We start from the raw sequence: 12,917 nt of genomic DNA on the forward strand, positions 1-12,917 counted from the left end.
GAAAAAACACTTAAATATCACTGGTAAAATAATTTTAGCTTTTACTTTTTTGTACAGTAATATTGATATATAATATAATGCAAATTGTTTATTTAATAAATTCTAATAGTTTAGAGATTTTTTGATATTTTTTTGTAAAATTTAAAAGAACAATTAAACAAATGTTACTACACCCAAAAATCCTTTTTTTCAGTGTAGGTTGGAATGTACTTGGGGCATATTTGGTACTTATCAAGTAAATGCTTGGTACGTACCTGGCTGTTTTATATACTGCTACCATTTTAAACAATGTTAACATGCATTAACATTGTGTTATTGTTTACTGAAACTCAGTAGAAAAAAAGGATTGTTACAAACAAGAAAAACAGAAAAAACAAAGGTTATGTTGAAGTGTTTGTAACTAATATAACCACTGCTGATCTGTACTTCAAACCAAAACTTTACTAGCTGCTTTGTGTTTTCACTGCAGGAAAGTCCGTGGGAATCGTGACAACAACACGGGTCAACCATGCGACACCAAGTGCCGCCTACGCTCACTGTGTGAACCGAGACTGGTACTCTGACAGCGACATGCCAGCTGAAGCCCTGCAGGCCGGCTGTAAGGATATCGCCAGACAGCTGATTGAAAACATTCCCAACATTGATGTGAGTCACGTTTGAGGCGGCTGGGGTTGAGTGGTTGGGAAGTTAACGGTTCGACTGCACATCAGACGTACTGTATGTGGAAGACACAATCATCTCAGTATCTTTGGGTTTTTTAATTATTTTGGCTTTGGAAATAATAATTTTATTGCTTTGATCCAGTCTGTAACAGTTCTATAAACTTCTTATGACTTGCCATGAAACTTTGTCCAAACATAAATGATTTGCAAGATGATTAAACCTAATGTCTTGGGTAAACACTTGATTTTCTTTATACGTCTTGAAATACCTTAAATTTTGATACKTAAGCTAATCTAGGATGGGAAACATCATGCTTTCAACACCATCAACATGTTATAATATTAAACACGGATTTACTGACAGAACAGATTACATTTTCACCTTATTTGATTCTCTTTCATGCACAGGATGTTTTAATAAGGCCTTTAATGTTTGTGACTGCAGTTATACATACATTTTCCTCTTTGCCCCCCTTTTTTAGGTTGTTATGGGTGGAGGGAGAAAATTTCTGATCCCTAAAAACATGTCAGATGTAGAATATCCTACTCAAGGGAAGCACAACGGCACACGGAAAGACGGGAGAAACCTGGTGCAGGAGTGGATAGACAGGACAAAGSACAAGGTGTATATTTCTAATTCCATGTTTTTCTCCTTTTGCTTTCTTGCCTTCYTTTTATCAACTTAATTACATTTTTCATATTGGAGGTTCAAAGTGACTGACTGTCTGAAGTCTCTTTTTTTCCAGAAAGGCTATTATGTATGGAACAAGAAGCAGCTGCTTTCTCTAAACCCAAACAACGTGGATTACTTACTGGGTAAGTCTCCAAAGCGCTCAGTGAAGTGGAAATGAAGAGTTTCTACACTGGTTGGTGATTTATTTTCTCTGTTTAATATGCTGTTTCTCCATGCACTGTTGATGCTGTTATTCCAGGGCTTTTTGAACCTTCAGATATGACTTATCACTTGGAGAGGAACCCTGACACCGAACCCTCTCTGACAGAAATGGTAGAAATAGCCATAAAGATCCTGAGGAAAAACCAGAATGGATTTTATCTGCTTGTAGAAGGTACGTTTCTGAGTTTGTTTACCACTGAACCTCGCTTCCCTTATTAAAAAATAAAACAGGCCATGGGAGCATTTACACTCTTACAGGCTGTGTTTCAATTCACGGTTTGCAGCCGACGTCGGCCGCATTTGTCAGCCACTTACGTCACTGCCCCGCGCCGTAGGCTGTCCCAATTCGTAGGCGCCTATTCATGCGGCCGACTAATGCGGCTGACAAAACCCCGAAAACGTGGACTGCATCTGAGTATCCTATGCGGCTGACGGTATCCCAGAAGTCATTGCACCGTCAGCAAATTAAAGAGTAAAACAAAGACGGCGAAGTGTTTAAAAATTTTTTTGTTTGGAAATCTATCATCACGGACCGAAGAAGTTTTGATTGATTGATTGCTATTTTTTCCAGTCAGTCATCAAATTGTTCAGCAACAAACCAAAATGTTACAAAACAGTACAAAAACTTAAACAGTTTGACTGATAAGGTGTCCTACACATCAAATTAAACTAAATTACCCTAAAGTTAAGCAACTTAGCTGAAGAAACTTTTGTTGCAATGAGATGTTAAATAAAAAGCAGTTACATGTATATGGGAGCTAAACCCACATTATACATGCTTTTTATTTATTTATTTGCGACATTTTTCCTATTAAAACTGATATTCTTGAAATTATGTTATAGATTTTTTTTTACTTAATGCATCACCAGTTGAATTCATGCAGCTCTGGCAATAAGATACAATGTTTGTGGTGCGGCAACAGCTTGACTTTGATGATTTATACATAAAGAGAGGATTTTCTCTTTGACCCTTTGTCATGTTGCATTCTGATCTGGAGTGTTAATAATTCTGAGCATTTATCAGCCGTGTCTAAACACATTTTACTGGGAGCTCTGCTTTAGCTGTCTGCACGCTGTTGGCATTTTGGTATTTGGAAAATGGGAGCAATTTGGTCGAAGCAGCACATTTTGCCTGTGAACAGGGAGACTGACCTTTTTTCAGATGACTTGGTATTGTTTGACTTGAACAGTGGGACTGGGTATATTACGCTCTCACATAAACAAATTCCACAGGTCTAGTAAAAATATTAAACAGCTGAAGTTTTATCTATGATTGAGTGACAGAAAACACCCACAGTTTGCATCACAGCACAGCGTGCTAATATACAATCAACCCTCCGACAACCAATTTAATTCACTCAAACTGGGGATTTTTATGTTGAAGATTCATATATGGACCCAGTGTTCTCTCTTAGGGAGWTTTTCACTTGGTTCACTTGACAAAACCTCACATTTTTCAGCAGTACTTGAGGCACTTACCGTACATCTCTTCCTCAAGGTTTGTGCTTAACAAGAAATGAATCCGCTGACATTTGCTTTTTTTCTGCTCCTGAAAATACCACAAAAATGTGCCACAATGTTGTCACAGTATAGATTTGTGCTGCGTGGGTCTGTATCGCCGCGTGAGGCAGGTTTTATTTGGGTGGTGACGTGAATGCAAGCTTTACAAGTTGTCCCAAACTGCACACATCTCTTTGATTTTATTCAGCGTGAGCTCCTCCACTATCCCTGATGAAACCTCCTCCAACTCCCGCCTGTTGCTGCCCGTGAAGCACCTTAAAGTGCCTGTGACATCAAATTTTTCTAATGCACATGAACGCATTTTTGGAAAGAGAACATTGATAAAATATTGCAAAGCAATTTTCACGCCACTGAGATGAACAGTTGTTGAGATATTTGCGTGTGAAGAAACAGGAAGTGATGTCAAAGGGGAATGTCTGCATGTACACAGAGCATTGTTACAACAGCTAACAACAGAGCCTGTGGAGAAGAATCTGATGTTTCTTTAGATTAGTTTGAGTTTCTGTCAAAGAGAGATAAAGAAGTGTTAAAGTTTAAATAACATTGTTTTAATAAACAAAGACCAGAGCTTTTATTTTATTAAAGAGTTCCCCTTTGATGTCACTTCCTGTTTCACTTTGGCTGAGCCAAATCCAAAAGAAAACAGGCCAGTTATGAGACAAAATGTGTAAAATCATGTGTACTATGACAATTTTCTTAAGAATAAATATRTCTTTGACTTTTTGTATTTGAAGGATAGGCATGTCACAGGCACTTCAATGTTCTCATAGTTCTCAGAGACCATGTTCCCATATTTCAAGTGTTCCAGTTTTCCAGATCCACTAATTAAGAATAGTCTCTTCCAGGGGGACGTATTGACCATGGACACCACGAGGGCAAAGCCAAGCAGGCTCTGCACGAAGCTGTGGAAATGGATCGTGCCATCGGTCGGGCTGATCTCCTGACCAGCGTCCACGACACACTGACTGTAGTTACTGCTGACCATTCTCATGTCTTTACATTTGGAGGCTACACGTGGAGAGGAACGTCAATATTTGGTATGGATACTGCAGAGATACTATACTAAGATGCATACCTGTAGTGATAAACCTAGATGAGTTTAAGTTTTCCTTTTGGTTCTTTTCTGATTATAATCCCAAATACTTCATGGGCAGGTCTGTCCCCCTTTCTGAGTGATATGGATCAGAAGCCTTTCACGTCCATTTTATATGGAAACGGACCAGGCTACAAACATATCAATGGAACAAGGGAGAATGTTTCTACTATTAACCACAGTAAGTACATTGTAGGTTTTGACCACATGATTTGGATGGATGTTTGGATTTCATTTACGACTCAATACTCTTAGGCAATATTTACATTATTTTCTTTCTTTCTCTGCCTTTTCCTTTCAGATTCAGACAACTATCAGGCTCAGTCAGCCGTACCCCTGTCCTCAGAGACTCACGGAGGCGAGGATGTGGCCGTGTTTGCCAAGGGCCCCATGGCTCACCTGCTTCACGGGGTCCAGGAACAGAACTACATCCCCCATGTAATGGCGTWCGCCGCCTGTATCGGCCAAAACCTGGACCACTGTAAAGCTGCGGGCGGAGCGGTCGCATTACAACCAGTCCTCTCAAGCGTTGCAGCTGTTCTCACAGTGACTCAACTTTTGTGCTGATTCCACCTGCTGCACATGTTTCAACTAGTCTCTCATTCCATGATTTTATTGCTTCATTTTTTTTAAAAGTCTCTGTAGAATATTGTTGTTATGGGACCACTGAACGACTCGTTTTTTTATATATAGTTTTTTGAAAATGCAGAAACACTGAAGGGATTTGAAACGAACCACATTAGTTATTTATGCTGATTTACAAAGTAAAAGCATTCACGATAACATTATTGATATTCATAATTACATGTTTTCAGCAGAAACTGATCCTGGATTGAAGGCAGTTATTGTCAGAACATTGCTAGCTGTACTGTAGTGCCGCTGCTTAAATGTTTATCTTTGTTCAAAATTGTTCACTAATTTGYATATTTTCTTCAAGTTATTACTTTTCTCACTAACCAAACAAGTGATGTATTTAATCATTTGAAGAGTGATCAAGCCCCAATTTGTTAAAAAAAAGTGTGTGGGAAAATAACTAATATATTAACTCAGAAATTCACAGTTGTGAATAATAACTAAATGCACTGATATAAAAAAAAAGGTTTTGCAGAAATAACATTAAAATCAGATTTCTTAATGATGATGGAAAACTTAAACCTTTTTAAAAGACTGGTGAAACCATGATTAATACAAATCCTGCTGGTTTAAATATAGATATAAAAACTTGTTTAATATTTTCATTGTGAMGTGATAGTGATCTACCTCACAGGCCTCATCATCATCACTCATGGCAGTAGTGAGTTCTCAGGAGACAATTAATTGTGGCAAACCAGAGTCAATGAATGTTTATGAGATGAAACAATTACATACATTTGTTGGTTTTTTTTTCTTTTCATACCAAATGCTTTCCATAATCACAGTCGATCAGAATGTCCTCTTTCTGTTTTGTCCAACGGAAATGGTGTCCTGTAACCAATAAATTTGTCCGTTTTGTTACAATCCTGTCTGCTTTGATAAGAAAAAAAAAATAGAAATGAAAAATGTAAAAGAAAAATAAACTATTTTAGATTTTTATGATTAATGATTAAAAAACACAATTAATAATCAAAATGCAAAACTTTGCAAATCTGCTTAGTAAGACTTGAAGATGTTTATTTTTTTCATTGCGTCATAGGTTGTACTTTTCCCATCTGCTCTCTTGTAGCTCGTGTGGAATGTGAATGGACTGAAGCTCATTCCTCTGCATCATGTGGTCAGTTTGGTTTCAGAGGACTCATGTTGACTGAAGCATGAAAAAGAGATTTAGATAAAACAGCTAAGTAAAACTGTTGTGCTTTTGGAATCACATTCTTCCTTATCTGAACGTTTGCTGGCTGCTTCACAACAAATAAAAGTAAATTACATTTGATATTACTACAGTTGTTAATACTACTTTATTACATTTCTGTTTTACAGGCAAATAAATGTGTAATATGTGTAAAAATATACGTAGATGACCTGAACTATGGTTGGGGAAAAAAGTATCCAAAAATAAATAAATCATGTATGGTCAAAGAGAACATGCAAAAACATAAACGTAAATCTAAAAAAACAATTACATTTTAAGTTAAATCCTCAGAAACATTTGAAAATAAATGTTACAGCAGGCGTATAAAACTGTTTCAACTTATTCAGGAGTTCCCTGAGAAGCAGAAGTAAAAATAATTCAATACTTATTTTAGACATTTATTTTTACACCTATGCTCCATCAGGAGCCTCTTCAAACTAGTTCAGATTTTATATCTTGTTTCTTTCGGTGAATCTCTGCCCTGCGATCCTGCCTCACCTTCACTGCTCAGTGATGGGTGTTAGACCCTCAGAGTTTGCATCGGACCGTGTGAACTTCACCTCATTTTCACACTGTTTATGTGACTCACTGGGATTCATGTATTTCCAGAATAATGAAACGTTCTGCTCGCTAAAATGATGAAACGGATGATGAAAGCAGAGAAAGATGTAGTGTGTGTGTGTGTGTGTGTGTGTGTGTGTGTGTGTGTGTGTGTGTGTGTGTGTGTTTTGTTCTATAAACTGGCTGCTTGGTAATTGATTTTTTTCAAGATCAAGGGAAGCAGTTAAGATAGAAACATCAGCTGGCAACATTCCCTCCACTCTTTTATATGTTATCTAAAAAAAGAGAGATAAGGTTGATATTACATGGGTTCAAATATGAATGCAAACAGTTAAAGAAATTAAACAGTTGGGTGTTATAGGAGCTGTATAAGTGAGGAAGCATGAATGGAAAAACAAGCAATTCATTTCAAACTTGGAAACAAAATCAAAAACGAGCAACATATGAATAAAAAATGGGACAAATAAAATTATTTTAAAYGAGAATAAATCAAGCTGAAAACAAAAATGAAACATAAATTATAAATCATCTTGACAGTTTTCCCTGTCACAAACCCATCAGCTGCTTAAAACAGTTCAAGTGACTAAGCAGTCTGTAACCTTAAACAATCATTTTTTTTTATATTTTAAAGCTTATTAATCTTTGTCTCCCAGATGCATTGTTCACAATGATCCATTGTTTGAACCAGGCTGGGTTGTCGCTGGTTAATGTCAGACAATAGATCAACATGCTGAGCTGTAATCCCTCACAGGATGTTAAAGGAAAATTAAGACTTCAAAGAAAAATTATTAGAAATATCTGAAACAATTGTGATGAAAAAAGATTATTTTTTTGTTTGATAAATTGCCTAAAATGTGCCCAAAATCTATTAAAAACAACAACAATGGAGCAATTTATTTTCTAGTGACAAAGTTTTGAGAAAAAAAATACCTAAACAAGCTCCACTATAAATCAAATTACATAGTGGATTATCCACTTATTGCTACCCTTTTTATTTCCTGGTTGGAGTTTTTTTGTGTGTTTTTGACTCATTTAATCTACAAAAGTACAAATAGAGTTGATCTGGAACAGTCTAAAACCTACCAAAGAGTGTTTAATTTGCATTGATAAATTTGAATAATGTTTTTTAACAACTCAAATATCACTGAGTTTCTAGAACATCTTTCTTTTGAAAGATTAAAAAAAAACATATTTTCCAGCAAAATTTTTGTCTTTTTTTCATCAAGATGTAAAAACTGCTTGTGTGCAGTTACAAAGATTTCTGCTACCCTATCAGGTTTTTTCTTTTGTTGAAAAATTTCACTGTCATCAAAGTCAGACGCTGTGAAGTGGCTGAACTGAAACAGTTCAAGATTTATGTCAGTCAGTCTGAGCTGAAAGCTGTGACAGCTCAGTGTTTTCAGCTTCATCTCTAGTTAGATTTTCCTTCATTCTGAACAGTTTCAATCTTAGTTGCGGATCTCTGTATCCATTTAAAAACCATCGCTACAGTTRTGATTTGCTGTGAATATGAGGTAAAAAAAAGAAAGAGAAAATCTGCATGTTGAGGTCTAGAGTTATTTGTCGGATCAGCCTATAAAAGCAGGCTCAGCTGACAGCTACAGGCTCTGGTGCAGAGGCATAAAAGAAGCAGTGAGGCGGCAGGAAGATGCTAACTTTTCTTTTTTTCTAACCAAGCATCTTATTTGGAACAAAAAGAGCCTACATCCCCCCACTCATTCATCTGGCGGTCCTGTCCAGCTCATTGAATTTATTAGGAACAACTGTGCACTGCTAATCCAAGATGCATGGTCATGAAAAATAAACATCACAATGAATTTAAATCTGTTTGGATTTATTGACATTTTTAAGATTTTTTTAAGTTTTCAAATGTATCTCTTGGTTATTTATTTTTTGTAATCTTTTGAGTTTATTGTTTAGTCTTTTTTGGTTATTCTGTTGATTTTCTGTGTTTTGGGATTGTTGTGTTTATCTGTCACCTGTGTTTTCATTTGATCGGTCCTTGAGCGTTTCTCTGTGCCACCAGCCACTTCTATCCCAGTCTGTCACAGCTGCAGCCACTCCACTCATCATTCCCAGTCCTTTCAGACCATATGGTGTACAATCTCTGCAAAGAAACAAAACAAAACTTGTTTTCTAAAGGCCCAAATGACTATAATGTTTTATTAAAAATGTTAAAGCTGAAATATTTGGGATGCATAGGCTACCTGTTTTAGCTGCATATGCATGGTGTGGTCTAAGATCCAATATTAAAGGAGCAATATCCTGTAAAATCAACTTTTTTCATGTTATAATGTTATACTTTCATAAAAAACATGCTCAAAGCCTTGCTGTGGCTCATTCATGCATGTTTGAGAAATCCTGCAGCGTTTTTAGAAAGCCATGCTGAGGAGCAAAACGACAAGTGGGGACCAGAAATGCCTTTTGGTACCAGAAACGCCCCTGGGACGTATCTTTAAGCCGAGCTTCCTCATGGCAGTGTGCACCCCCTACCCCGCTCTCCACACACCCCGCCCATGACTCCTGCAGGCTCTCGGGTGAAAGTGAAACTTAATTGTCTGCTGAGCTCTCAACATTAGTTCTCACTCAGTGAAGCTCTTTTCAGATTAAAAATACCTTTGAAGAAATGTATTTTCAGATGCCAAGTAAACTACATCCTTGCGCACGTGCGAACCCCCCACGCACGAGCCCCCCTATTTGCGAAGTGATGAGAAGATAAGTTTATTTTCTATTTAAACATAAAACAGCATTTTAATAACAGCTAAAGGTGACATAGATACTTTATTATGGTATAGTATTTAAATATATGCCTGAGAAACACATAACATTGGCCCTTTAAGACTATTTCGCAACCAGCGGTTGCTACATCTTTGTAGCAGGAGGCTATCTATTCCTAAGCCAGCTATTGATCTGATTAATGATAGGCCGGCACCTCTAACTGCGAGGCCGGCCCTGGCAAATAAGAAGGAAACTATTCATTTGTGTTAACATCGGAGTGTGATGACTCGTCTTGGTTTGTCCTTTCCTGATTGGTTCCTGCACTCAATCTCTGCACCTGTGAAGGATTTCCTCTGATGAGCTGCTGGCTTTATAAGACGTCTCCACTATCTTCTTATCTTTATGGTATTGTTTTAGCCTACTAAGGTGAACCAAAGTATTGTTTACTTATCCTCGTTTTTGCTCCGAGGTGGATCACCAAGTTGTCTGAAGCCCTGTCTCGTTGTCTTTGAAACCCTCCTGGAACACAGAAAGGAACCTATTACCAAGTGTCGAGTTAAGATTATCCCTCCTGCTACCAGCCACTCTGCCTGATGAAAAGAAACAGAAACCTTTCCTTGTGGAAGTCATCCTCTGTCCATGCTGCTCGTCTCCTGGAAACCTGTAAGAAAAGCCTAAAGATTAATTCTTCAACTTCACTAAAGAAACCAAATCTGCAATCCATACTCACCTCTCGTTTTCCCTCCTCTTCACAGCCAGATGACCTGCAGTATTCACCTGCAAATAAAATCACTTACCTTTTTACTGGTTGTCCTGTTTGGTTATTCAGCTCCGCCATATTGTTGAACCACTGTCACGGAGAGGCTAACGACTAGCATGGATAATCTGGCATTAGCTTTGGAGAGGCTAGCAACTATGGATAGGCTGGTGTTAGCATTAGAGAGGCTTGCAACTTGCATGGATAATCTGGCATTAGCATTGGAGAGGCTAGTATACTAGTATGCCTAGGCTGCTGCTCACAAAAAACAAACATACAAAAAAAAAAAACAAAAAAAAAAACCTATGTCCGGTTGGGTGTGATGGATTGTTCAAACCGATAGGATGTCAGAATGGTATATATTTATACTTCTTACTCACACTATCCAAGAAGTGCCATATGTCTACATAATTTTTTTGTGACAAGCTGAAATAAAAACAAGCCAAAATGAAATAGAAAGTACAAATAACTGCATGAAGATGTAGTGAGTAAAAGTAAAACGTCAGCTAAAAATAATTACTTTAGTTATTAAGTAAGGTAAGTATCTGTACTGATACCTCTGTCTCTGTAAAAAAAAAAAAAAAGAACATGGCAGTACGACTGGCAACAAGTTTACAAAATGTTTGTGCAAACAGCAACAAACATCTCAAAGAAGGTGCTTTAGCTAGCTGAGACATTTTAGTGAAAACAAAGGAAATGAGCACAAACAGCTCGTACCAAGTGTCAAGCAGACGTGTTGTTTTGCAGCCGCTGAATTTACTACCTCGTGGTCACTGAGCTGACCATAAACTTCTCCGAACACCAAAAAGTCTTCTGGAGTCAAATGTGAGGCCATCTGTTTAACAACTCTTGGCTGAAAGTGGGGAAAACCTAGATTTTCACAGCAGCACTTTTCCAACAAGAATGGCTGAAGTAAAGAATGAAGGCAGTAAAATGGCCTGTTTGAGCCAAGACCGATTGAAATGCTGCAGCTGAACCTAAAGAGTCAGAAAACTTTAACAGACTGAAGAAAGTCAACAAGACGAGACACTAACAAGTTCATTAAGAAGCTGATTACTTTATGGAATTAGTGGCTTTAACAAGCCAACAACAACAGCAACGAAAAAGATTTTGACTCAACCCATCATCTTAAAATAAAAATAATGCATTTACTTTTTACCGTATTTATAAAAGTCTACAAAAGCAAGATTTTAAGATTAGCATTTATCAGCTTTAATTAGCCCACATTATTCAAAAATAGCAAAAACTATACACTGTAAGAAGTTTCAAGTCATTTAAACTTGCAAATGAAAGTCCACCTGCTGCCTTAAAAACACATGTTAACTCAACTTGAGGAATATTGTTGTTTCAGCTCAGAAGTCAAGTTTTAAAAAGTTGATTGCACTGCATTGTTTTTGTTGTGTCAACATAGTTTTTTAAGTTGTCAAAGTTGATTTAACTGTTAATCACAGTTGTTTTAACTTAAAATTGTGATTTGAAACAATTAAAAATTAAACATCATCAACATGAACTTTCCTTAGCTAGCTGAACAAACACTGTTAATGTAACTCACTGTTTTTAGTTAAAATGATGCAACTTTACATTTTAAGTTAAGACAATTTAAATTACAAATTTGTTTCAACTTACATGATAGAGGGTGTTAAAAAGGCTAACAGACACCACAAGGTGTCAATTCACCATATATTTGACAGTGTAACTTTGTCACTCAGAGTTAATATCAATCTCTTTCTCAGCAGTTAGAAGAAAAGTAAAACGAAGTCACCCTTCACACACCAGGACATACCTCTCACTAATGGTGTCGATTTTTGGCCAATAACACAAACTTAAAGTTGAACAGTTTGATAAGACTGAACAAGAAAACTAACCAGAACAACAAATTTTTACTTTCCTGAACATCTTTAATAGTCATAAACATGCAAAAACATCATTTCTGTTTGATTTCTCAGCAAGGAATGCTGGGTAAATACTGGTCTGTCTGACTTTCAAACCCAAGTTCAATCAAATCATATAAATTCCTGTTATGGCAATATTTATTTAACAACAGAGACAGAAATACGTGGTCCAAGAATGAAGGTACTCCGTGAGATGATCAGCTGAGTTTTATTGCAACAACAGGAAACACAGACAACAACCTGGCCTGTCTCTGTTCCTCTGCTTCTCTCTGTAACTCCACACTACTGTTGAACTCTGTTGAACTGTTGAACACTGTGTCTCGAGAGGCCTCATATATATATTAACAAACACCATTATGCCATCTTAGCAAGATTTGATACAAGATCAATGGAAAAAATATATATAAACACAAGTGATATCTAAGAATGACTGTTGTCAGCAAATCTTGTTCTGACTTTAATCATTCTGTCTGCAGATGAACAGCATGTCATGAAAGCCTAGGTCATTAAAGGATGTCAGGAATTACTTGCTTAAACATAAAAGTATTAGTTCCATTACACTCCCCCATCTGATCATTAAATCACCAATTAAATGATCAAAAAAACAAAAAAAATTCTTTAATGTATTTAAAAAAAACATGTCAAGATAAACCTAAGTATATGTTCTTTTCTGAAATCCCAACCCCAGTAATTCAATTTTTATTCCTCCCACAGTAATTACTAACCCCAAAACATAGTTATCACACAAAAGTCTTTGGATCATCTTGAACACAAACAGGATTGTCTGTTTTGATGTGTGGAAGGGTCAGAAGTGGTGGTGGGGCTCTCCGAATCTTTTTGTAGATCGTGCGAGGGGCTGGAAAAGGAGAGTTAGCAGGATTTGGACATGGTGTTTGTCTGATCTTAATCTCATTAATCTCGCCAGGTTCTTCCATGTTGTTAGTAAAATCCAGGAGGGGGCATTCCACTTGTTGTCCTGTTGGGGTCTCAGAG

The 12,917-nt window shown here is 37.0% G+C and overlaps 1 protein-coding gene across 1 annotated transcript in view; it reads left to right on the plus strand.

Annotated features, from left to right (window-relative positions):
• Positions 1 to 6,082, plus strand: part of LOC106518337 (alkaline phosphatase) — a gene marked incomplete in the record, with an annotated part of 34,351 nt that extends 28,269 nt beyond the window's left edge. The window contains 7 exon segments of the mRNA XM_014009593.1: positions 470 to 645; positions 1,145 to 1,285; positions 1,409 to 1,478; positions 1,595 to 1,729; positions 3,924 to 4,115; positions 4,233 to 4,352; positions 4,473 to 6,082. Coding sequence (XP_013865047.1) covers positions 470 to 645; positions 1,145 to 1,285; positions 1,409 to 1,478; positions 1,595 to 1,729; positions 3,924 to 4,115; positions 4,233 to 4,352; positions 4,473 to 4,738 — 1,100 coding nt within the window.
• Between the last annotated feature and the right edge of the window lie 6,835 nt (positions 6,083 to 12,917).

The sequence above is a fragment of the Austrofundulus limnaeus genome, unplaced genomic scaffold (assembly GCF_001266775.1).
Source record: "Austrofundulus limnaeus strain Quisiro unplaced genomic scaffold, Austrofundulus_limnaeus-1.0 Scaffold59, whole genome shotgun sequence".
Lineage (NCBI taxonomy): Eukaryota > Metazoa > Chordata > Actinopteri > Cyprinodontiformes > Rivulidae > Austrofundulus > Austrofundulus limnaeus.